The 25,295-nt window shown below is 42.3% G+C and overlaps 1 protein-coding gene and 1 long non-coding RNA gene across 4 annotated transcripts in view; both read left to right on the plus strand.

Moving 5' to 3' along the window:
* Positions 1-550: 550 nt before the first annotated feature.
* On the plus strand, positions 551-2,823 carry LOC145974388 (uncharacterized). The gene is made up of 3 exons (XR_014439655.1): positions 551-637; positions 2,027-2,268; positions 2,755-2,823. It is a non-coding gene; the product is annotated as an uncharacterized LOC145974388 (long non-coding RNA).
* Positions 2,824-5,867: 3,044 nt separating this feature from the next.
* Positions 5,868-25,295, plus strand: part of LOC145974599 (uncharacterized) — a 31,614-nt gene continuing 12,186 nt past the window's right edge. The window contains exons 1-6 of one of the 3 annotated variants that reach the window (XM_083104549.1): positions 5,871-5,952; positions 6,230-6,474; positions 6,571-7,962; positions 8,189-8,419; positions 12,758-12,871; positions 18,048-18,359. In XM_083104549.1, coding sequence (XP_082960675.1) covers positions 7,707-7,962; positions 8,189-8,419; positions 12,758-12,871; positions 18,048-18,359 — 913 coding nt within the window. In that variant the 5' untranslated portion in view covers positions 5,871-5,952; positions 6,230-6,474; positions 6,571-7,706. Of the gene's footprint in view, positions 5,953-6,229; positions 6,475-6,570; positions 7,963-8,188; positions 8,420-12,757; positions 12,872-18,047; positions 18,360-25,295 lie in introns of all 3 variants that reach the window. The other 2 variants (XM_083104547.1, XM_083104548.1) reach the window with 2 other exon arrangements.

A 25,295-nucleotide genomic window follows, 5' to 3' on the forward strand; every position in this document is an offset into this window, starting at 1 on the left:
TCTCGCGACCAGACTTTTGTTTAGCAATCAATAGCAAATTATTTTATTTCGAGAATACGATAAATGATAATATTGTAAAGTTATAGGCTACGTGTTACTTTATATTGTAAACAAAGCGGCCAAGCTTGCTTCGAATTCTTTCCCCCTCCTTTTCACCTTTATTTTCCTTGCTCTACCCTTTCCCGCATTCTTTGCTTAATGTCAACTATTACGAGGTCAGTCATATACGTGCTAATGTCACGTTTAATCGAGTCGGATACTCAAACTATTTACGTGTCATATTAATTTGACAATTATATTTAATTCGCTTAATATAATACAAACAATGCTCACGAGTGTCATCTTTAACTTTTTTTAAATAAAAATAAAATGATTTCACGATTGTTGCAAATGTCAAGTGCGAAATATATTTAAACGAATCTCGGAATTGGATCAGTGTTTTAACGAAAATAACGTTTGCTTGTTTGTATTCCTTACAGTGTGTTGTATTATTATTTGTGACGTCGAGATGACGACTTGTGACGACTTGTAATGTGAATATAATTGCGATGGAGCATTGGAAGGACGAAAGCATCAAAGGAATCAATTGAATCGCTGTGATTAATGCGGTGACTATTGTGGTCGTCGTTTTATTATGGTATGATATCTCACATCACGTCGATCGCCTCATCACATCTGTGTGAGTCTAACTTTAAGTTTGTTAGATATTTGCAGATAAATATATAGTATCAAGAGTACCAGAGAGAGAGAGAGACAATTGTCATAATATACATTATATCGCGGCAGTAGTGCAAACGTATGATATTTCCGTCTCATGAGTAGAGATGTAAAAAACTTTTTTTTTAATAGCAGACAAACGTTGGAACAAGGAAACTTTTTATTTTTAATGTAATAAAATTTATCTTTATATTTTTTTGTTAATATAATAAGGAATAAACTATAAGTTCTTATATTTTTAATTAATTTTTCTTCGAAAATAATTTTAATGGATTAATGAGACTTTTGCAACAAATACGACATATTGCGGATAATTTTTCAGTTAGATGTATAACAAAAATTTTTATTATACTATTTGATATTTTAATTTAAAAAATAATCTTATTCGTTAGAATCATTTTCGAAAAAAAATTAATTAAAAATATAAGAACTTTAGCTTTTTTATTACATTAAAATAATACTAAGGTATATTTATAAAAATTACAAACTATATTTTTATCTATAATGAAGAAAATTTATTCGTTCAATTTTTATTTTTTTGGAGACTTTATCTAATTAAATTTAATATTAATAACATAATATTATAATCAATTGGAATGCGATCTACATTTAAAATAGTGATGGTTAGTTCAAATCTATCATCTAAAAAATCAGTCATAAAATAAAAAATCAACTCTCTCTTGCAATAATCAAAATATAAAGTTAAATAAATCTGGAAAATAAATACAACGTTTTTAGAAAAAAACGAGGCTTGTTTTTCACAAAAAATTATTTTTATTTATTTATAAAAAAGCATTTTATTTTTTTTTCTGTTTGCATCTCTGCTAGTGAGTCTCGTGTAACTGTAAAACTAAACATTTTGTCATATTAATGAAACGTATTAATATAATTAGCGAAAAATTAAATTGTCAAATAAATTGCTTACAAATAAACGTATAATATCAAAAGAGTGCCGAAAAAATTATCGATCTGTCATATTACATGTAAGACAATAATAAATGTATCGATAAGATGATTGATGACGGGATACGAGTCGTGACTTATCGCGGGTTTTCCGGAAATCTTGATCCCTTTCGTGTATCATTTCCGGCTTCAGCGATCTTAGTATACGCAGATAAAAAGAAAAACATAATATATGTATAAAAAGATTAATTTTCTAAAATAATAAATAATTTTATCACACGTGAAAAGCCCTTCTATAAATCTGTGATTTCGCTCTTCTTTATTCCAGTTTATCAATTACAATATTTTTATAAGATATATTTCCATTTAAACGCTTCCACTTAATACTTGGTTTTATATGATGCAGCACCCAAACCAAACAGGCGACCAAGCTCGTACTTTAAAGCTCGAGCAACCAAATAGGATGAAATTCTGAGCGCGAGAGAGAGCAAATCTCACGTCTGTGTATTATCATCCTTTTGATGTCCATCTCAAAGCCGGACCTTGTCGAGCTTACATTCCTCGCTATTGTAAGCACAGGGAGGTAGAAACTGTAAATTTTGACAATCAAGCAGACATACCATTGGCGGATTGTTATCATTTTTTAAAGTATGTAATTGTTACAATTTTTTATTTTATATATAATCTTTACATTCATATTATCAAATTATCTCTTTTCTAAAATCATGCCAAGAATGTTTAAAAAAAAAATTATCGTGCAAATAGATTGCAAAAGACAAATTTTTCTTTGAATATAAAAACACGCGAAAATATATGAAATTTTTGCAGGATAATATTAATAAAGAAAAATTACGATTATATAATTAAAAATTAAAAATAATATCTAAGACTATACATGTGTAGTCGAGAATAAAATATCTGATTTATGTTACTTTATACATCTATCGACAAGTTTCACAAGCCCTAAATAAATAATAAAATATATTAAAGATTGATTATATTTTATATAATATTTATAATCCACACATATATTGATTTTGTGATTAAATAATAAGTTATATATTCTGATAATGCCTGCACAAGTTTCCTGAAAATATTCAAAACGGTGATTAAAGTAAATAAATGACGTGATAGACATTCCCAGATGCCGCTTGCCAAAATTACGTGAAACTCGAGTGCCATCCCTGTATCGTTGGAATCTGGAGTGTACTGGACAACACAGGGAGACAGTCGCAGCGAGGCTTTATTAAGCTTATTAACGGAACATACAAGGGGTGGACGTATCTACGTCGGTGGTCGGGGAAAGTATAGCTGCCGAAAGGGACATGAGAATGGAAGGTAATGGTAGCTAGAGAGCTATGTATTTCAACTCGTTTAATCGCGGTGCATTCGAGACCTCTATTTGTCGTATCTAATATCATATCGTGTACCTCTCTTTCCATTTTTACCGCCTCTACCGGTTATCCTTCAAACGAGACGGTAGAATTAAATGAAAGAGAAGCGTTTCCGCGGACAATTTTAATTAAGCATTAATGTTTCACGACAAAATAATATTTCTTTATATTACTGATCTCGTTAAACCTATTCGTGATGTTTCTTGAAAATTATTTTTTAAATTATTTTAAATTATTTTTATTTTTAAAAACTTATGCGTTACGTGCGTGCGAAACAACGTTGTATTCTACATTATATGAAAAAATTAATTACAAAAAAGTAATATATATTTTTTCCACCGATAGAGAGAGAGAGAGAAATTGAATATAAAATTCAAATTGTTTCCCAATTCTCCCCTCGCACCGTCCCTCCGATAAATTCTTCGCTCTCGTTTTATCGCGTGTTCTCCACAAAAGAATTATTAACTGCACGCTTCGTAGCTGAATTAACGAAAGACGTATTATATCGACGGAAGCGGAAATGGGGAAAAATTACTCCAGTATAATCACGAATAAATCATTTTAATTTTTTTATTTTCAATAATAATACTCGTTAATACATACATATATATACATATATTACTATTAAGTCTTTATCACTTCATATGTATTTAGTTGAAAAATTATTTTAATATAACTCATATATAACTGCATTCACAAACTTTTCTATTTCAAATTCTTTCTATATTTCTTTTTAAACAGATTTCTTTACAAGAGCTTTATATTCGTAATAAAGTTCGTAATAAAATTCGTAAAAGTTGGCCGTTGCAGATATATACATGTACGTAAGAACCGAGGGAGATGAGAGCTCAAGTACGTAAGGGCCGCGGTGGATTTGCTCATAAGCTGACGGAACAGGAGCGATCCTCGTCTAATCGCATCCCTAGTCCTGATTTAGGACGGGATTTTAATTACGAAGGGTCAGTAAGTGCGGCTGTCCACTTGGCACAAGTATTCCTCCCTTATTTATAGTTCATTAGCTCGGCTTTCGCGTAGAAAGCAAATTAACTTACGCCTAGCGACACTCTGCCTTTGTCCGGAGAAAACGAAAACTTCTCTTTTATCTTAAAAATCTTATAGCACAAAACATGTTATAAAATATAGATTTTTGTAAATTATATTATTATTATGATAATTTATTATTGTCTCAATATTAAAACCATTGTATCATTATACTATTAAAGTTATATTAAATGAATAATTTTTCTAAAAGGTAAAAGTTATCAAAGATTAAATCATGTAACGGAAGATTTAATTACCGATCAGGTTATTAATAGCAAAATTATTTTATTTTGATAATCAAAAGTTGAATCTTTTTATGAGAGTAAGCTTCTTTTTTTATTTAGCAAAAAAGAGATAAAGTTTCATGCGATTGTTAACACATACCGAATAATACACTTTATGTAAATTCATTTAATGACACTTTTTTCTAAGAAAGCAATCAAAGATACGGCGGTCTTGTGAGCTTTTCCGGTGGCGCTGGAAGTGGCTCAGAGCGATACCGTCATGTTGATAAAAAAAGCGTCAAAAGATCCTTCCATTTAGTTTGGTCATTAATTATCTCGTTTCGCCTAATGCAACTGTCAGACATAATTTGGGCGCAGTTGAATAATGTGTTACTGATATTTTTGTTGGATTGAATGACTTTTAATTTGCATAAGAGTATAAAGAATAATTATGATTATAAAAAACAATGCATGAGAGTATTATTCTCGGAAAAAATGATTGGTCAAGATTATTCGTTTGATATATTTAACAGCTATATTTTTGATAATATATTCTATGTCGGAAAGTGTCAATTGTTTGTACGTTTCGTATGTAAATACACATATGATTAAAATCAATGCCTTATCACCGAATTATGACCGATAAGAAAGAGTTTGAGAGATATAATGTCTTAATTACTGATCCCGTACTTGTTGGTACTTGTGTAACATACAAATAATGCGGTCATAGCGGTTGCGGTTTCGCGATTGATCGTAGTGCCGATTTTTGCGGCGATTCCGAACGTTTTCGCCATGCGGATAGGCCAACGATCAGTAAATTCACCCCCATACAAGGAGCACTCTCAAGAAGTTAATCACCTATATCTTGCGAGAACGCGGCAAACCGCATCTACCTTCTCGATTACGCTTCAGTAAACCACAGTGCAATAAACAGTAGCATCACGTGACCGCGATTCAGAATTTTTGGTGAAGCCTGGAATGCGAAACTGTCCTAAACAGAAAGTCATAGGAAAAAAAAACCTGAAAAATTACATTTTCTAGATTTTGTATTGTACGACCAACTGATAGATTAGTTTGTTAGCAATCTATATGTAGCGCACAAGATAGATTAATTTGCTAACAACCTATATGGTGAAATAGAAAAACTTATATTTTATAAAAGTTGTATTCTTTTGATGTAATACCAGATCGTTCAATTGTTTAGATGTAAACTATAAAACTACCCGACCAATAGAAACCAAATCTTGATAAGAACAAGAACCCATTAGAAGATCCTTCAAAGATCATTGGTAATTTTTAATTTATGCACTAAATTTTTTTTTTTTTTTTTTTTTTTGTTAAGGAGTGCTATTCACTTGGTCCAGCGTGTGCTGCGGCAAGAAGCATCGAGATCCGACCTTCCACTTGGAAAAGGAAAAGGGGTTCGAGAGAAGGAAGAAGAGATGGAAAGCGCGGGCAGAGGTGCGAAGGAACAAAATCGCACGGGTGGGGCGAGCGATGCATGATGCGGGAGAGCTGGACCCCTCCATCTGCTTCCCCAACGAGAAGCTCCGCCTCCAGAAAGCCGAGTGACGTCACACGGACACTTGTTACGCCTTGCCGTTGCTTGTGATGGGATACTGTGCCGCGGAGATTTTGCGGAAACTGAAGGAAACCAGTTGACACATGCCAAGGTATACATCGAACGGATTTATCTCTGTCACAAAATCTTCCTTGATTCATTAGCCATAGTCGCGAATGTTTTTGATTCTTCCCCAACGTTCTTGGGCAATTTCTCTTTAATCGCAAAACAAATTTATTTAATAGTATTTTAATATAATTATAAATATTATTAATTACTGGCAAAAACAATATTTTAGTACAAGCATAAAAAAGATAATAAATTACATGTGCAAATATTGCTAAAATACATTGTGGATACGAGAGATGTAACGAGAGATTTATTATTAGACTATATCGCAATCGCATGACGTGTTTTCTACCCCCACATCGCACATTGCCACTCGGTAAAGAAAGGTGGGGAAGAATCGCCCGAAGGCTGGACCATCATATCGCGGCTATCGGGAGGCTGGACCGTTGTGGGAAATCACACGATAACGTCGAGAATTCGTCGGTATTTTGCCTCTTATCGTCGCGGGAGGTGGTCTGAACGGCGCCTGATAGTCGCCGTTTCAAATTTTCGACGCTGTATTTTGGTATGTATCTACGATGTATCTTTTCATCTCAGACAACATTGAGGATTTCGAAATTAATTGCTCTTGAATAAAATTAACGCACCAGTCATTTTATAGGAAAATGTGAGCGGGCACATGCTGACGCACATGGGAAATCCCACGAATTTATTTATTCGCGATGCGTCTCACGTCTGCCGGTTCATAAGGTTGGCGAACACGACACATCTCTCTTTCTTGCGAAGTAACGGGGTCGACCGGACGGCGGAAAGAATGCCATCGTCGTCGACGACGATGACGACGAGATGCACCACCACCTTCAGTGATGACGAGCTCGAAAAGTGGAACGGGGGAGGAAAGGAGGGACGGCAGCGTGTTGCGCGCGTGGTGGGAGCGGAGGAGAGAGCGTAGCCCGTTCCTGCCGTCGAGGGGCGTCAGTTCGGTGGCGTAAGCGGAGGCGGGGGTCCAGAATCATCGGGGCTTAGGCCGTCCCGGGACCGCTTACGCGCCGAGCACGCGGTCCGCGCGGCATTACGTCGCGCACCGCCGACCGCGACTGACGTTTGATGCCGGAGTTGATCGTCGCCCCACCGATTGTCGACTGCGATCATGACGCGGCCTGCCGCGGTTGAAGGAAACGTCAGTGGGTGTTATGTAGGAAAAGTGCGCCGTTTACCCGAGTGTAACGCCGCGTGACGTTAATATCGGATTCGTGGAATCGACGTCTGGACCTGTCGTCACATTGGCAACAACCTGTCGGATTAGAAATCGCGATCAAATGATATAGTGCCGCAGGCAATTGAGTGTTCCGAGAAAGAGAGAGAGGAAGATTGGAACACGCGGTGACGACTATTAACCGATCGTTGAATAAACTACTGATAGACAGTGACAAATGTACTTTAAATCGCCGGACTCTCTACGGTCACGCGTCGCGTAAGAAAGTGCAACGGTACATCGCGAGAAAACAGCTGCCGCGTCGGATCATGAGACAAAACCGGAACCGGTGATTCCGCGGTATCGAGATTCCCGTCTGTAAGTATGACGATCTTGCGATCGATGATGAGAATCGATGCAATCGTCGAGGAAGAACTGATTGGTTACGTACGGCGTGAAACGCGCCGGGGATACGTTTGCCGGGCAGGCTGGTAGCGTGGGACGCGAAGTCGCCTTCGTCGGCGAAAATTGTAAGTGAAATCACGACGTCCCAGCCGGGGAGTACGTCCTTGAGCGACGTGGGGCGGCTACTGGCCGATGGGATGCATCTACCGGTGGGTTCCGTGGGCTGCGGGGAGAATTACGGCACCGTTGGATCCCACGAAGGCGCCGGCCCGTGCGGTCCCTCCCTGGCGCCGCTGCAAGGTGTAAACAACAGGTACCACCAGGTAGACGACGCCGACGTCGGAGGTGGAGGCGGCGAGATGAGCGAGAGTGCCGCCGTCGGCGAGCTATGGTGGACCGAAAGACTCGTCGGCGAAGCGCAGGCCGAACATCCTGGAGAACTGGTCAGGACAGGTTGGTGTTTGATCGAATAGAAAAATGTTAAAAAAGAGTAACGAATGAAAAGAGGAGAAAGAAGAGTGTTTATTTAAAGTTTATTATTATTGATTTTCTCGTGTTAATTAAATCGATCAGATGACATACCGATCTTGCGCTTTTCTTTAATTAAAATTGTCATTATTTGAAATTGACATTAAATTACATTAAACGATTGTTTGAAATCTCTGCGACTTTGTTTCAGGATCACCGTACTTTTTATGCAGTCAACTGCCAACGCATTGGCGATCCAACAAGACGCTTCCAGTGGCGTTCAAAGTAGTTGCTCTTGGCGAAGTTGGCGACGGGACTCTGGTGACGGTCCGTGCGGGCAATGACGAGAACTGTTGCGCGGAACTGCGAAACTCTACCGCGTTGATGAAGAATCAAGTCGCCAAGTTCAATGACCTCAGATTTGTCGGTAGAAGCGGTAGAGGTGAGTTTTTCTTTTCGATCGTTTTATTTTTCATCCTCCTTCGTCATTTCTTAAATTTCCAAAACATTTTCTGAAGGGAAAGACATTTTAGGCATAAAAAAAAAGAGGAGGATATATTCATGAAAGAAGCGTATTAACGTTTCAATTATATTCTGCGGAAATACAATTGTATCTTTGATCATATTGAAGTTCATACTGAGAGAATCTGTAGCGTTGTGTATCAGGACGAGCGAAAGCGCGTGCCGCGATTTTCAGCCCTCTAAAATCACGGTTATTGTAATCATCATCATCATCGTGCCACCCTCATCCATCCCCGTGCGTCCCCATTCGCGAGTTGCCGCTCTCCTGCCACCCCCCCAGAGTCATTACTCGATGTCTGCCGCAAGCCCCAACCGAGCATTCGAAACAACTGGCCGTTAATCAGAAATCATCCGACGGATATGGACGGATATGAACGGAGAGGATGACTTGCCAAAATCAACCAACGCTTTCGATCGATGCTCTTGACTTGTTTAATTTTCGACCCTAATTTTCCGTCAACCCCTGCGGCTCTTTCGCGCGCGTATCTATTAACAAAAATATCTCGCGAAACAACATTGAGAGAGATTAAACCGCAATGACGAATAATGCTAACGCAAAATATTTTGACAATTGATTAACGTAATAGAGGGAGAAAGAGAGAGGAATAATTAGATATGTATCGAAAAGAATAACAAAAATCTCGCGAGTCTTTGTTTTTCTTAAACGAAATCTTGATATTTGCAATTCCTTCGATCTGTTTACGTTGTCGAAATATCGATCTCTCGGCCGATAATAATTATTCACGGATCAGTAGACGGCTTTGTCAAAGCTTACAAATGCATTTTGCACCCCTATGATCCGGAGGGCGCGTTTATGAATTAACGGGCCGGACTGTTCGTGCACGGCGGGATGTTCGTCCCGTAGCGCGTCATCTATGTTTCATTTGATTTCATCATGAAGTGCAGGGTCAGCGATTTTCATTCTCCTGACGCACAGGTGCATCAGGTCCCTGAAGTCAATTAGCGAAAGAGACACTTCCCTCGTCCAAAATCCTTCGGTCCCTTTGTCCATTTTTCGGCTCGCTCGTTGTTGCATATTTTTTCCTTTTTTCTTTTTTTTTCGTGTTTTTGTCGTTTCAATCTCTCCCCGATAATCCATAATACTCAATTTCGGCGATTGACCAAACCGCCCTCGGTGTGTTGATGCCGGCCACCACCATCGGGTGGACCGGCCGGCCCTCCTGCTATATCATCGAGGTTTTGTTTCCGCGACTTATTAATTTGATTGAATTGCATCGCATCGGCCGATGCGAACTGATTCAAGAAATTGCAGCGAGGATTTTAAAACGGGTGAGGCCACGAAAAATTCCGAGGCCGCTACCTCCTCGATTAAAAAGAGCGATCAGCGGCTCGTATCGACGCGACGAGGGATTATTTTTCGACGACTTTGCGAAGGTTCGATATTCCCTCTCGCGATTTTTCTCACCTTCACAATTCTCTCCGCTGCAATGTGTGCACATCTGATTGAAATTGCTTTTACACGTGTCTTCTGTTGTCGCGTAAAGATTACGACTTCGATCACACACCTCGCGGTTTATTACCTCTAATCAGCCGGCTATTAAAGTCAATTTACGCTAAGAAGGGAATGACCGCAAGCCGGTAGACGCGTTCATTTTTCTTTTTATTGAGACGTACTATTATTTCAACGCGCGGGACATTGACCGTTGTTTGTGAAAAGAATGCGAGGATCTCTTCGTATCTAAAGGATCTCTGACCATCCTGGCAATTATCGCCTCTCGTATACTTATGAGCACATGATTCGAAAAATTACACAGAGTAAGTGGAAATGAAAGAAACGGAATATAGTAGCACCGAATGAAAGAGGGCGGGGAGGGTGAAACGACGATGACCGTTCCATCATCATCGCCGGGGTCGGCCCGTGCCTAATAATTAGTAATATACCGCAGTCTATATCGACACGGCTGAAATTACCACCGATAGTAATTATTTGACAATCGCAGAGACATCCTGTTGGGAGACTCGGGGACCTCCGCTCCGTCCCTACCACCGGCGCGCATCCGCTCGCCTACCCCCCTGCTGCCCCTCCTTAGCCTTTCTACCCCGTACGTTGCTGCTCGCTTAGCCCTACGCGACCTCGTCCCCTCCGCTCGTCGCCACGAGTATTAACGGACGGTTTCGAGTGGTTTCGGGCGGTTGTGTGTGGGCGGTTTGGGCTGGCGCGCTCATCTCATCGTCGGTGTTGCCAACGCATCGACACACGCACATACACACTCACACACACGTACGCATACTGGGAGAGAAAGAGAGAGAGAGAGAGACGAGAGAATCGTGAGTAGTCGAGCTGTGATGCTGCACGTTATATAGGTGCCACATACGCGTGGCCCGGTTTTGTCTGTCCGTCCGTCCGTCCGTCTGTCCGTCTGTTCGCCCGTTGGTCCGTCCGTTCGTCCGACCGACCGTCCATCGTTCGCGAATGCACAAGCCGGGTCCTGTCTCTGCAGATGACCGTTCCCATCATCGAGTATTAACCGCAGGTCCGGGTGCCGGAGAGGGGAGTCGGCTGTGCGGCATTATTAGCCCCAAATGCGATGGACTCTGCCAGGGGGAGAGGGTGATACGGGGGAAAGGGGGAGGGGGAAGGACAGCGCGCGACCCTTTCTCCGATCGGCCGCCACCTTCCCGACCCCTTCCCGACTTTGGCGGCCCTCCGAGTTTTCCGCTCCGACATCGTCTTGATTCTGAAATATTTAAAAATACTTTTACCTTTACGCATCTTTCCTCTAGATTGCAATTTCGCCGATTTGTTTATTTCGGAAAGTTAAATTCTTTCTCTTTTCCATTGAAACTTAAAGTTATTTATTATACTCGTCTAGCCAAGAGTCGCATTGGAGGAGAAACGATAATCGTTCGAATCTTCCTCTTTGCAAAAACGCGAAACGACGAGACTTTGCGTACGACAGATGAAGGATGATGATGGCAATGACGGCCGCGAGAGGTATGATCCTGGGAACGGGCGCGACGGGGGTGGCGGTGGCGGTTCTATCACGGGGAGAAGAGCGGAGAGAGCCGCGATATAACTGGGATATAACGCCATGTAGCTCTGCAGTCAGTTGCAGTCTCTCCGGGGGTGGCGCGCGGGGGGGGGAGGAGGGGGTCGGCGGTGTTTGATGCCGGTTATCATGTTGACAGACACAGCGAGCGAGGTGGAACTGAATGCACCAAGGGGAGACAATTACAAATCGTTGACATTTACGCCAACACAAACGATTGCATGTCCGCGGCGCGTGTTAGGTATCGTCTCTTTTGGGGCGTAAACAGCAGTCTTGCTCGTGTTTCGTTTCGTCATGTCCGACAAGTTGACACCGAGTGAGAGTTTCGGTCCCCGCGAAACGGATGAGATGGCATCGTACGAATCGTTTCCCCGTCAAGTTATCGCCTACGGTCTGACGGCAGTAGTCCAGTCTCGGTTGAAACGGTTAAACCGGACTTCTCTGTTTCCAATCACGAAGAACGTAAATAACGCGAGGGAAAGAGAGAGACTCGGTGGTAAGAGTTCGGTGGTAAATTCTTGGCCGTGCGATAGAAGAGCGGGCCCCTCGGAGTCGGGAGAGAGGGACAATTGGTCGAAAGAGACAACTCTGGCCTACGCTTCTCTCAAGCGGAAGAGCCGCGAAAGAGCGGCGAATTACCGAATGCATATTAGCGCGCGATGGGCCGTTTAAGAGCGCGTAGTCAATCTCTCCGACGGACGTTTATGGAGAGGGAATTAATATACCGGACCTTCAACTTGCAGACCTTCGCCGATGATATATGTACACGACTGCTCCACCCCCGAGCATCCACTCCTCTTCTATTATCTTTTAACGTGCTTAAGAATACCGAGGCTCCGTTAGGATCTAATAGACACGGCCGTAATTGCTTAAGTCGCAAATTATAAATCGAACTCCGCTCTCGTCGTACTTAATCAAAGATGGAAACACGAGTACCTTTATTAGCACTTTATTGACCGAATAGATACGTACTTAAATTTTTGTACAGAGTGTTTAATAAATTGTATTTCAATAAGCGATTTTTCGTAAAAAAGCAAGTCAAAGACGTAGAAGAAAATATTTTTAATTGATTGCGTAATTTTACGCGAAAAAAAGAATTATTTCATAAATGTAAAAATGCACTTGTATAGTTTGTTAATATTTTGCCGTGAAATAAAAATGTGAAATATATCTTGTATAGAACATCTTGCACATTTAAAAAATTCGCGATTCGCATGTAATTCATAATTCATTGTTCTCTGTCGCAGGAAAGAGTTTCAGCATCACCATTACCGTGTCGACAACGCCGCCCCAAGTGGCGACCTACACGAGGGCGATTAAAGTAACAGTCGATGGACCACGGGAGCCGCGATCGAAAACGAGTAAGTGAATCATGCGACACTTCGATCGCGAGATCTATCTAAAACGCGCCGTTCCGGGAATTCCCTCTGAAAATGTACCGATAATTCAACGAAAGTCCCTGTACGCGGTAATGGGGAGTCATTACCGAGCAGATGGTGCGCGATGATGCAGTGGTCAACGTGCGTATCGCGGCTCGATGCGTGTTTCGGGTCGAGCTATTCGCGCAACGCACACGCACACACCCTCGCGCGCGCGGAGGGGGAGACAATGCTTTTACAAGCGCGCGTTCGTGCGCCCCGAATACGCTAACTCACTTACGATATAATTCGCCGCGAAAACCCCCGAAAAAATTGCTAAAACATTCTGTTGGCGAACTCATTATCGGTTGGCCAAAATTGATAGGATCACGCGAAATGCAGTAAAAGTCGATCGAACGGTGGCTGTCCTCCCCCTACGCTTTTATAACTCGACTGCGTGCCCCTTCTCCCTCTCCCACCCCTGCGTCGGACCGAAAGGAGATGTCGCGCGCTTGTGCGCGCCCGACTATTCGGCTCGACACCTATTTTCGGATGCATCCGCGGCGAGCGAAAAAAAAAAAACACAAAAAAATGGTCGTTATTTCAATATCAGATTAATAGCCGTTGCGGAGTTAACCGCGAAAACGGCAGTTTTTTGCGGGCGTTTTGCATTTGTTGTATAAAGTATTGATGGGAGCATGGGCGCCGTATACACCCGCCGGTCCCGCTATTTTTTTTCGCAATGGCCGAGCGTGATTGATTTTACTGATGTTTTTACTGCTTGACTCGTGGCCCGCATGTCCAGGGCGCGGGGACAGGTGTAAAAACGCGTGAATCTCGTCAATTTTCCAGCTGGGCATAAAGTGCACTTAACGGCGGGGTTAAAGTTTCAAGTCGCGTCCACAGCGACTGCCATATCTTTGCGGCTATCGACGATTTTTTAATGCCCCTCGGATGAAGATGCTCGATTCGATCAATGTTATTTCGCTACCGCTCGCAAATTAATAATCTTATATAGCTTTCAAAAAATATTTAACGAATATACAATTGAAACTCTCAAGTTTATTCTTTTATTTTTAAGAAAATATTAATTTTTTTTATGATTAATCTGATGAACCGAATTTTAATGAATCCGATCGAAAGCTATGATATTTATAAATGGACAAAAATATAACACACACAAATGAATGTCGCGATAATCGGTGTGCGCGCTTTCCACGTATTTACTCTTAGTGAATAAGAGAATACCCACACTTATAATACACAATCGATAAGCGGCGACCGCTTTAAACGCGGGACCCGTCGTTTAAGTCGTCAGTTAGAGTAGACCGGACGTCACCCAGTCGCCGACCTACTGGCCCTTTGGAATCGAAAGAGACGACACGAAAAGGAACGCACGCATGTCACGTGGCACGGATCGCGGAATAGAACACGCATGACGACATATTGCATACACGGGTTTTCGGCATCGCCGATGGCGTGCCTCATCATCGGCCGGCACGGCATCCGGGGAGACAATCTATGCAGCGCAACCGGCCTATACCGGCACGTCGTTCGAGCAAAACAACCGGCAGCGCTTTCATTGTCCTGCCAACAATGCGCGACGCCCCGCAGACACCTGCCGGGTCTCATTATTGCGTGCATAATCGCGAGCTTTTTGTTATCGGAAATCATCCCTCTGCGCTCCATCATGCGTGTGTGTGTATGTTTATATGTATATGCCATAGCCGGTAATCGGGCAATTTCCGTAATTCGCTCTATCGTCGACTTGCGCGCGAAATGGTTTAGAATAGCTTTCCGTTTCCTCGAAGGAAAGCGACCAATTTGGCGTATGGATTTTATACGAAGGGTCTATTGTCTGGAAAAATATGAAAAATCTGGAATTCTCAGAAATTTTTTTACAAAATTTTCTAATAATTTTGCTCTTATATTGTAAGCAATTGACAAGTCAATAAGTCAAGTTATGAATTATATGTTAAAAAATAAATAAATAAATAAATATATATATATATATATATATATATATATGTTTACATATATGTTTATATATTTAATGTTTCTTGACAAAATATTCAATATGCAATACATGTTCGTTTTTATAATTTTTAGTGATAAAAAAATTAAAATGTTGTGCAAGCAAAGAATGTTTATCTTACGAAAGCTATTCAACTTTTTTCAATACATGTGAACATTTAACACTTGAAACTTGAGTGTCTCTATATTTTTCTTTTTGTATGAGTGAAGAGCATTAGAAAATGCATATTATAAAAAAGTTATTTTAGGAGACTCCATAAAAAATCTTTAAACTATTCTCTTTATCTGAAATTTTAAATAAAAATACTTGGAATATCAGGGAATTTTTTTACAAGCTTTAAATAGATATCCTGAAAATGTAATACTTGGAGATGTGTTTCTCCCACACATAATATAATGCGCGTTAAATCGTTTTATCGAAAAGGGAGATGAAGCGCAAGGTGACAACTTTGACCTTTTCCGTTAGACGGATCGGTCACGACAAAGCAGTGCCTGAGTAATTTGTCGGTTGCCAATAACGGAAATGCCAGCAGAGATTCGCGTAACGCAGAATGAATCGAGCGCGGTACGAATAAACGGAGAAAGAGAGACGCGCTCGTGAAACAAAGTGGCCGCTCGCCCGTCACCGTGGCCCCAAAATCATCGAAATGCAAGCGAGCGGAACAATATCGGATGGATGGGTGCTGTCAGTCAAAGGTCGAAATTGAATTTGCTTCGTTCCGTAATTGCTCCGTATTTGGAATGTCATCTATTAGTAGCATGTCATAGATATATTCACGAAATCATTTCCCGCTTTAATACGAGCGTAACGAAACGTCGTCTCCGATGTGTCATCAGCTTCAGATAGATTTCTTCCCCCCTCCCCCTTTCCTTCCTCTTTCCTCCCTCCCTTGTATTTTCGTTTAGCGATAAACGACGTTTCTCTTCGAGAAATTCGCGAGATCCGAATTTCGCTTCGTGAAACACGCGAACCGATCCATCCCGACGTGTTTTTCCGTTCTTCATCTCTCCGCAAAATCGCTCGTCCGTCCCAATCGACATCTCTCTTAAATGCAGTTTTCGAGAAAACCGATAGCGACGAAAGGAACCATACGAAGCAATTTCGACGGTCGGTGGGCCGTCAATCAAAATGTTAAAATTGAACCAGGCTACTTCGCGATTGGATTCTCTCGTGGCCGACTCTTGATCCCGACACCGGTCAGAGGAAGGCTCTATCGGCGACCGAAAAGTCCGATTAAAGACCACCTCCTGATAAAACGGCGTCGAGAAGTGGCAGATCTCGCGGAGCTTCCGGCTCGAGGATACGCTCTCGTGAATAGTATACTCGTTGGAAAAATTACTCGCGGTTATCGTTGCGACGATCTGAAATCGCAAGCGGATGTATACTAGAAAAAGGACAAAGGGGGAAGAGGGAGGGAAAGCAGAATGGATACTGCGAAATTACGTTAGCGTTGAGGAATGAGAGAGAAAAGAAAGGAGCAGATGAGAATATTAAAATCTACGAATCGCCACGCTGGCGTCAAGGAGAACGTAAGACGGGCGGAGGGAGGGGTCCCCGCTATTAGAGAGGAGGAAAAAGCGTTGTTTCCGTTCTCTCGAGGGCCGCCACATTTTGATTAGATAAGCCGACTACTCGTGCCGCAGAGAGAGATTGGAATTATTGCTCTCTGCATCCCGCCTTCTCTCTCTCTCTCTTTCACACTCTTTGATTATCCGTATTTTATAGAAGCCAGAAAGGCAATTGATGAAGGTGTTTTATATCACCATTATATTCTTGTTTATCGTAATTAAATGTAAAACTCGTGTATAACGTGCAATCCAACATTGGTTGCGTAAAATTTTTCTCGAAAGAATCCCCTTTTGCAGAAAAGATTTTCAAAGGAGTAAAACTCGCGTCTACCGTTTGACCTTTCAAAGGAACGAATCCATTGCTGCGTAACGCTTCGTACATTTAGAGCATTATCGGCGTCCGGTACGTGAGAAGTCCGGTACGTGGGATTCGCGCGGGCCCCTTTTACACGGGCCCCTTCACTTGTAGTATCTCCTGGCGCGGGCCGTGGTAGTCGGTAGCAGGGAATAATCTTGTAGGCATCGGTCAGAGCACTGGAGCTGACCATCTGGGCTCGCCGACAATTTCGTGCAGTTTGCGGTCGAACTTTATTTGTCGTTCGCCCTCGTGGCCGGAGGTGTCTCTCCTTCTTTCTTTATCTCGCCCTCTCTCTTCTCTCTTCGCGCTCCGTCTCATCTTCCTTTTCTTTTCCTTCTACTCTCCGAGGAATAACAATTTGCGCTTAGACTTCCATTCTTTTGACTTCTCCTCGATGTCAGCATCCGTTGAAACAGAAAGAAGAAGAGAAATGTAGGAAGAGGGAGGGAAAATGTGCCACTTTTGCTGCCTACTGGTAATAGATGGAATTCAGAATTCCTGTTGTCGTTCTTTCACTGGAGATGCTAGTATGTAAATATCGAAAGTACGGAATATATATTGCAAGAATCAACTTTCGACATACCGGGAAATACATGTCGAATGAAATATATTCGCGAGTTGGACGTGAGCATTATTTTAATTCTTAAACATCGTTGCTTTTCGAATATACGTCGTCTATGCGATCTCCGATGATTATGTAAGCGTCCGAGCTCGTGCACATGGCGAATCATGTGCATTGTCGTGTAACAATATATATATATAGCGTGTATCAGGATCCGACATAATAGGGAATCGGAGTACCCACGTTATGTGTACGCCGTGATACTTGGCTCGAGATTCTGTCTATCCACGGGACTCCGGATATGCGAGGAATGCTATTGAAGTCTATCAAGGGAAGAGAGGTCGAGTTTCTTCATTATCTCGCTCTATTGGTCTAATGACGTAGACACGCGCGCTAGTCAATCTCCTGATTCGAGAATCCACGTGTTTGCATCGTGTCAAAGCTCAAAAGCCACGTAAACATCCGAAAAACGTTTAAGAAGGTCCGAGATGTATTTTTCAGAATTTTCTCTACAACTAATCGCGAAATTATTTAAATGACTAGAAAAATAGATTAGAATCTTGCAGTCGAGACAACAAGTAGATGACAAATTTAAGCGAGATTGCGATTTATATATCGTATGCGATACATTATGCAATACAATTTTTCTTGTTCAGGACAACAACATCAGCAATTCCGTGCGCTCGGCCTAGGACAAAGACCTTTCCTCGACGCGCCGACCTCGTTCAGGTCTCATCTGCGAGAACTCGAATCTTTCGGGAGGAATAAGCATCACCATCATCACAGTAGCAGTCACTTACACGACCAGCAGACCGGCAACAATGTCACCGCGAATTCGGTTAGCGGTGCCTGCACCAACCCCAACAACACCGACCCGACCACATCGCCGGCTTCCAGTACACACCTCGGGGCTACCGGCGGCTCCTCTGCTCATCAGGATTGCTACAAACGTAGTCCTCAACACGGCGGTGAGTTCTGATTCTATGTTGTCGCCCATTTTTAATGGATAAGTCTGTTCGATACGCGCTTTTACACGCAGGGATTATATATAAATCGATAGATGTACCGCGTTAATATTTATACAATAAAATTGATCAAATTCAAGTTTGATACACATACTTCTTTTTGATGAAAAGGAAGAATTCCAAATTAATTAACGATACAGTGAGTTTTCAAAGTACTTTAAGTTTATCACTTGAGAAAATTTTCCAAGAAAATAGCTCTTATATATTTTCCATACTGAAGATTTACGTGCTCGATTATCAAGTGCCAAGTAGAAACAACATCTACCGATCTATTTGCTTCTTTGGTTCGCGATGAGATATTCGTGATGCGGCTATCATCATCTCGTACTCTCCTCGCGCAGCATCCTTGTGGGAGAACGACTCGAAACTACGCGCTAACCCCACCCAACCCTTCGTCGCGAAAAGGTAAAGGGGGAGAAATCGTGGAGAGGGACTCCGGGGAGGGAGGGAGGAAAAGAGAGGAGAGCTCTGCCGTTTCGCGAGGTAATAGTTTCATACCTCGTTCCGGCTCTGCACCCTCTAATTCAACGTAATAACGACATTCAACCTGCCGTTTCCATCTCCCCCCCTCACCGATCCTTCTCGATGCACCGTTGCGTCTCCGTAGCACGAGGAAAAAGTGTCCTCCTCCTCGTGGAGAAACGTCATCGGTCGCGAACCAGGCTACCGTCGTAAATTTTCCTCCGGGAAAACTTTTTTTCCTCCGCGCAGATTTTCCTACGCGATAAAAAGATGAAGAGAATCGTCTCTTCCTCTTTCGAAATACCGCCTCAATGGCGTTAAATCGTTCGACTATGGTAAAAATTCGTCCAGCTGACAAAAACAGGGGCCGTTTCCCTCAGCGAAACGCGCGAGCCCTGCGCCTGTCGGGTAGCTTCGATATTTCGAACTATCGAGATAATTTAGGATGCAAAAAGACGGGGAAGGTCGAGGCGAGGCACTTTATTTCTGCGTGGCTCGTCTCGCATCAGCGGTCTCGACCTGATCAAAGTTAAGTAGACGCGCCCCCTGACTGGCGAGACCTCTTTGAAGCTACGTTGCGGTTTCTCTTTGCCCTAATCTCCTCCTCCGCAACCACCCCTCTCGTTCCCTTTCGCCTCTCCTCGCCTACCGTGCGCGCGATCGGGTCCTCCGTCACCTTCCGGACCGAGACTTCTCGTCAACTCGCGCGCGAGACACCTCCGTGGATCGACATGCATCGTAATTAGCTCGTTTATCCGCGCAAAAGCTCGGCGAAAGAGCGCGAGCCGTTAGTTGCTTTCGACAAAACGCGGAGCCGAATATCAGATGGCCAACGATGAATTTCACTTCCACCACCTTCGCATGAATGGATGCAATCTCGGCGGATATTCCATTTACCGCTCATTCATTCGACACTTTTTTCGACTCCTTCACGTCTCTAATGAGCAGTTCCGATGGGCGTCGGACTCTCCAACCATAGTGCAAAATGACCGAGTGCGTTGGTGGATGCAATTTTCTTCCTCCCGTTGGATTCAAAGAAGAAGAAGAAAGAAAGAAAGAGCTATCCGTTTCTCGTTCTTAGCAGCTCCTCTACCTTGAGATAACTCTTTTCACCCAATTCAGATCTCTTCGCCGACGGTACTCCCGACATGCCCTTGCACTCACGTACGACTCACGTGCACGTCTGCGTAATACCAGGGATCGATCGGTTGCTTCTCGATCGATCCGAAGCTGGATCCATGTTGTTTTTGCCCTTCGCTCGCGCGACTCTTCCTTTTATCTTCTGTTCGCTTCGCTTGCGACGTTACTGAATCGAACCTATCCACCTCCTCCTCATCTTTCTCCTCCTCCTCCTCTTCACCTTCTACTTCCCGTGACTTTGTATTCCTGTGATTGCTTTCTAAATCTCGCGTACGTGCCGGAAAGTGCTACAAGAAAAAGTGAAATCGTTAAAAATACTTTTATTTTATAAACATGAGAATAAAAATATATATAAAAGTATGCAAAACAAAATATAAAGTTGATAGAATTTACGCTTCGATAGCTGGGGAAAATAAGATGGAAATAGAATAAGGAAAGTTTTTGTACAATTTTTCTCGAATATTACAAATGAAGTCCACGATTACTTTGAGAGGTACACAACATTTACTCGCGTATGAATGTCTTTACCGAAAGGCTAAACGCTACGTCGATCGGGAGGTCTCCGGGTGAGGAAAAAAGGGAAGCGCGAGCATTATTTCTGTCTCCTATAATATAACCGTGTCCGTTTCTCTCGTCTACCTTGCCCCGCCGAGTCTCATTTCGAGTCGTGATCGGGGTAATGAGGCCCCGCGCGCAGTGGCAGCGGACCGAGAGTAGGTACCCGAAGAGGTGATGCGAAGAGAGGAAAGAGGCGAGAGAAGAGAAGAGAGGAGAGGAGAGGAGAGGAGCGGAGCGGATCTCGGATGGTATCAACGTGAAAGGAACGGAGAGAAGAGTGGCCTGGCCAGCATCAGGAAGAGGAGGAGACAGGTGCGGGCGGGGGCGAAGTAAAACGAACGGAGAAGCCACGATGCCGCTGGTGTGGTAGGGGTAAGGACGCTGATTATGGGGTGTCAAACAATCATGCTGATTGTATATTCTGCGCTGACTCCTTCTGTCTGCCTTTACGTCTACTCGTATAGGCTGCGAGTGGCGGGCTCTCGTTTCCTCATCTTCGCGTCCTTCTTCTTCGTTGTTGTCGTCGTCGTCGTAGCTATTCTTCTCCTCTCTTCTTCCCGACGAAAGATTATTCAAAGAGAGAAAGAGAGAGAGAAAGAGATTATCCAGTGCGCCTTCTAACAGGTTCACTGTCGGAGAAAGAGACGAAAACTGCGTTTCTAAAGGCACGTCATGGTGGTTTACGAGGAGGAAGTTATTTATCCGGCTAAGATAAACGAACAGTCGAGTTAAAAAATCCGCCGGATGCAAAGAACGGATGAGAAACATACCAGTCGACCTTTCATCTTGCAGAATTTGAAGAATTCGGAAACGATAAAAAAAGAAGACGCGAGAAGACACTACGGAAGAGGAAAATGCGAGGAAAAACGTCAACGACTCTCGATACGAGAGATAGTTCGCGATCGCGACTCGCGTATCGTATTTTTCGGCCGCGTAAACGTATCTTGCGATTTTTAACCACGCGGTACCAGTTACCGGGTGGTTAAGGTTAAGAAGCGTGTAATTCGCTCCGTTGCGAGCTTCGTCCACGGAGGTGCGCGCGAAGAATCCAGGAGCAGCTTGTCGCGAGTTAGCAAGAAGGGAATCATCTCTCTCTCGTATCCCCCTTGGCCGGCATATTACTCCCCGGCGAGAAAGAGACAAAGAGGCCGGCGCATCTCGACTCTTTACCTATTTACCGGGAGATGTGCTCGTACTTTAGCTAGAAGGTACACCCAAAAAGACGACGAGCCGCGCGGGAGAGAGCAGAAGGACTACTGGGGGGATCGGACCCCGTCCGATCTCGCGATTCCCACGTGCCTCCGCAGGCTACCAAGAATGCGGCTACCTTTCTGGCTGCTGCGGGTATTTTTTCCACCTACTGATTGTCCTACCGTGGATCCCTCTCGGTACTCACCTCCTCCGCGGCCTGCACTTTACCCGTCGGTACTTAGAATGCTGCCGACGCGGTTTAATGGAGGCCTAGTGCGTGCTTGTACGAGATTATTACGCCTCCTTGCCGCTACTCGCTGCAGCTGGCACTCTTACTTAAACGTTATTTCGATGTTCTTGAGAACAGCACGATCTTATCCGTGTACGCATTATGTAGCGAGTCCAATTCTTCGATATCTCATTTTACCCGACATTCGACTGCCGTAAATTCAGTGGACACAATCGAGTGATTTTTATCCCGCCGCCGAAACTATTGGAAATTGAAGAATACGGAAAAATAATTTGGTTTTCTTTTTTTTCATTTTTTTATCATAATTTTATATATGAAAGATTTATGCGCGTGTTTATAATTTATAAATTTATTTATATTTTTTTTTAACATGAACACTTTTATTTTCTAAAGGATATTGTCTCCGCAACGCAGTAGGAAGCAGAAGTTTACGTCCAGTTGTGTTGTTCGCAAGTTCCCCGATCCAGACTCTACCAGCCCCGCGAGAAGCAGGCGGATAAGGGTTGCTTTTCTTAAACAGGGGAAAGGGTAGGAAGTTGCGAGGCAATTAGGAAAGTGTCACACACACTCCTATCGCGACTCACCCTCGCAACACACGGCGACCCCTATCATATTCTATCACGAGGTTATTAACGTACGCGTTAAATCGTCTATAGGAGATGTGAAAAGGACCTGTGATGCATTAAGAAGCAACGTGCTTAGCATGCGCGTCCGCGCATCTGTCTTCTTGGTTTTCTCTCAAGGTATATTTTCGAATTATAATTTATGCATTTTACGTGACATTAAACGCGACGAGCCATCGAACGTTTGCGTGAAGAAGACGACTCGCGTGGAGAAAAAGTGGATCGTCGCTGCCGGCGCAGCTTGAGAAACGGCGACGTAAACTTTTCTTCTTTGCAATTCGTACTTCCCGCAGGAAGGCGAAGTTCGAAGCGTGGCCAACGAGTCTTCGATGCCTGCTAAAATGACAAACGCGACCGCAGAACTTAATTAAACTCGTAAATCCGTCGGCACCATCGTCGACTTCCACGACCGTTGTTGCGTCTCCTAGTACTTATTTACCTCGGAGTACACGCTATAAACGGCGTCTCGGCCAATCAGAAACGTCGAATGCATCATGCATATCATGCACGAGGCACGTCCATGACAGATACCTGCACTTCCACTTTGCATTAAAAAAAATTTAATGCTAATAGGGCTGCATAATGATCTGATAATGACATGGTTAAAAGCGAACTGCGCAGTTGTAAAGAGTCCTAGGTGGTCTCTTATAGTTTTTTTATATACATATATGTATATAAGGCTCTCATACGAGGTCAAATTGCAATCGATTTTTTTTTATTAAAATTTTCGACATCAAGCGTCTGTATAATTTGAAAAATATTTCAACTTAGAAATCCATTAAAAGGCCCAGTCTATTTTAGCTTTATGAAAAATTGATAATGTTTAGAAATATTTTTTGAAAGAATATTAGAGATCTTATTTATCTTTTTGACATTTTACATATGTTACTATTGATGATTAAATAATACGTTAGTATTTTTAAATCTTGGATTAACTTTTTTTCGTTCAATACAAGTTTATGCATAGCGTGTCCGAAAATGCATAATTCGACGATGACATGCTGTTCCTCTCTCGTATAATTATCTGAAATTAATAAACTTGGTTTAATTCTATTCTGTAGAAGATTACTTATAATCTAATTTCAACAGGGAAAATTAAAAAATAACAAGGTAGTCTCATTTTAAAATTAGATATTTCAATTTTGTTGAAACTTATTCATTTCTTGAAGGTCAGAAAAATATTAATTATTAATTTTTTTAAATTCTTTTAGGTTTAATATCTCTAAAAAAAGTGTTCTCTTTTTTTCATCTAAAAAAATTGAAATATTCAGTCCATTAGTTTTTAAAAATATCCGTTACATCAACTTTGAAAACAATGTTTTGAAAAAATAAACATGTTTAAAGTTTTGCAGACAGCATTTTGAAAACTCGTATGCTATCCTATTCAAAGTTTTACTTCGTCAATTTTGCAAATTTTTCAATAAAATTTGGAAGATATATTTCTCAGACATCATATCATCAGAAAATATTTAAAAAATTAATTATTTCTATTCTCTAAATTATATTGGGTTCTTAAGTCACTAGGCAAAATATTGAGATTTTCTGCATTATAATTTTATTGCAAAACTTTAGATATATTTTATAGAAAAGTACAGAGGTCATCGCAATAAAATGGCTATATTTTACATGTCGTCACCTTATGAAATATTTGAAAACTTACTTAGATTTTTCAGGCGTCACATACTTTCAGAAAATATGAAAAAAATCGATGTTTTTAACCCTCTAAAGTAGACTGGGCCTTAAAGCAAAATCAATTTAAGAAATTATTTAAAAAAATAAGTTTTATTATTCGCTTCTATAATATATTTTCGTAAGAAATTTAAGAGCTCTTTCTTCTCTCGGATTCTAAAGTGCTCGCGCTGATGGCCGAAGATTCCGGACGTTGTCGAATCTACGGAGAAATCCTATCTGAGACGCCTTCCGCAAAGTGGAATTTCAGAAATCCTTCTTCCCCACCCCTTCTGCGGCAGTGACCGATGCGGAACTTTATCGCCTGCCCGGTTTATCGCGTATCCTGGTGGTACAACATCCTTCGTGTCCGTCCAATCAGGCGCACACTTGGCGGACGGCTTAAGGAAACCCGTGGCGACCGCTTAGTCCAGACCGCGATAATAAACAGGGCAGCCGTGCCCGTTCCGTTTCCACGTATTCTTCGTGTTACACGACAGGGAACCAGAGGCGCGCGAAAGGCTAAGCCGCAGATAAGCGGAAGCAGATGGGCGATTCCTTTCCTCGCCTCCTTTAAGTCGGATCCTCGTTATTCCCGACGGGAGATAAGCCAACGAGCGTATCCGACTAGAGAAGTCCCTACTAATTAGTTCTACCAGTTTGATATATTCATCTTTGATCCGGCGGCCGCGCGACGTAACACATTCTCGCCCACCTGCGGTGAAAGGTCGATCGCTTTAGGCGCGAGGGGGTGGTCCTTTCTCGTTAATCCTAAAATATTCCTTCTTTTTATGTTTCTATTTTTTTTGTCACATCGACAAATGTTTCGTAGCCTGTGCCGACTTTTTAGACACTCATTGTGTATCTAATTTATCTCTAAAAATAAAATTTACTTGAAAGGCACATTTTCGAGTACAAGAAGCATGTCATTGATGCGCAAAAGTTTTCGCATCAAAAATTTTTCTAAAATATTGCTCCGTAGAAAGG

The sequence above is a fragment of the Camponotus vicinus genome, unplaced genomic scaffold (genome assembly GCF_025532165.1).
Source record: "Camponotus vicinus isolate PSW18456_S1 unplaced genomic scaffold, iyCamVici1.0 SCAF_7, whole genome shotgun sequence".
NCBI lineage: Eukaryota > Metazoa > Arthropoda > Insecta > Hymenoptera > Formicidae > Camponotus > Camponotus vicinus.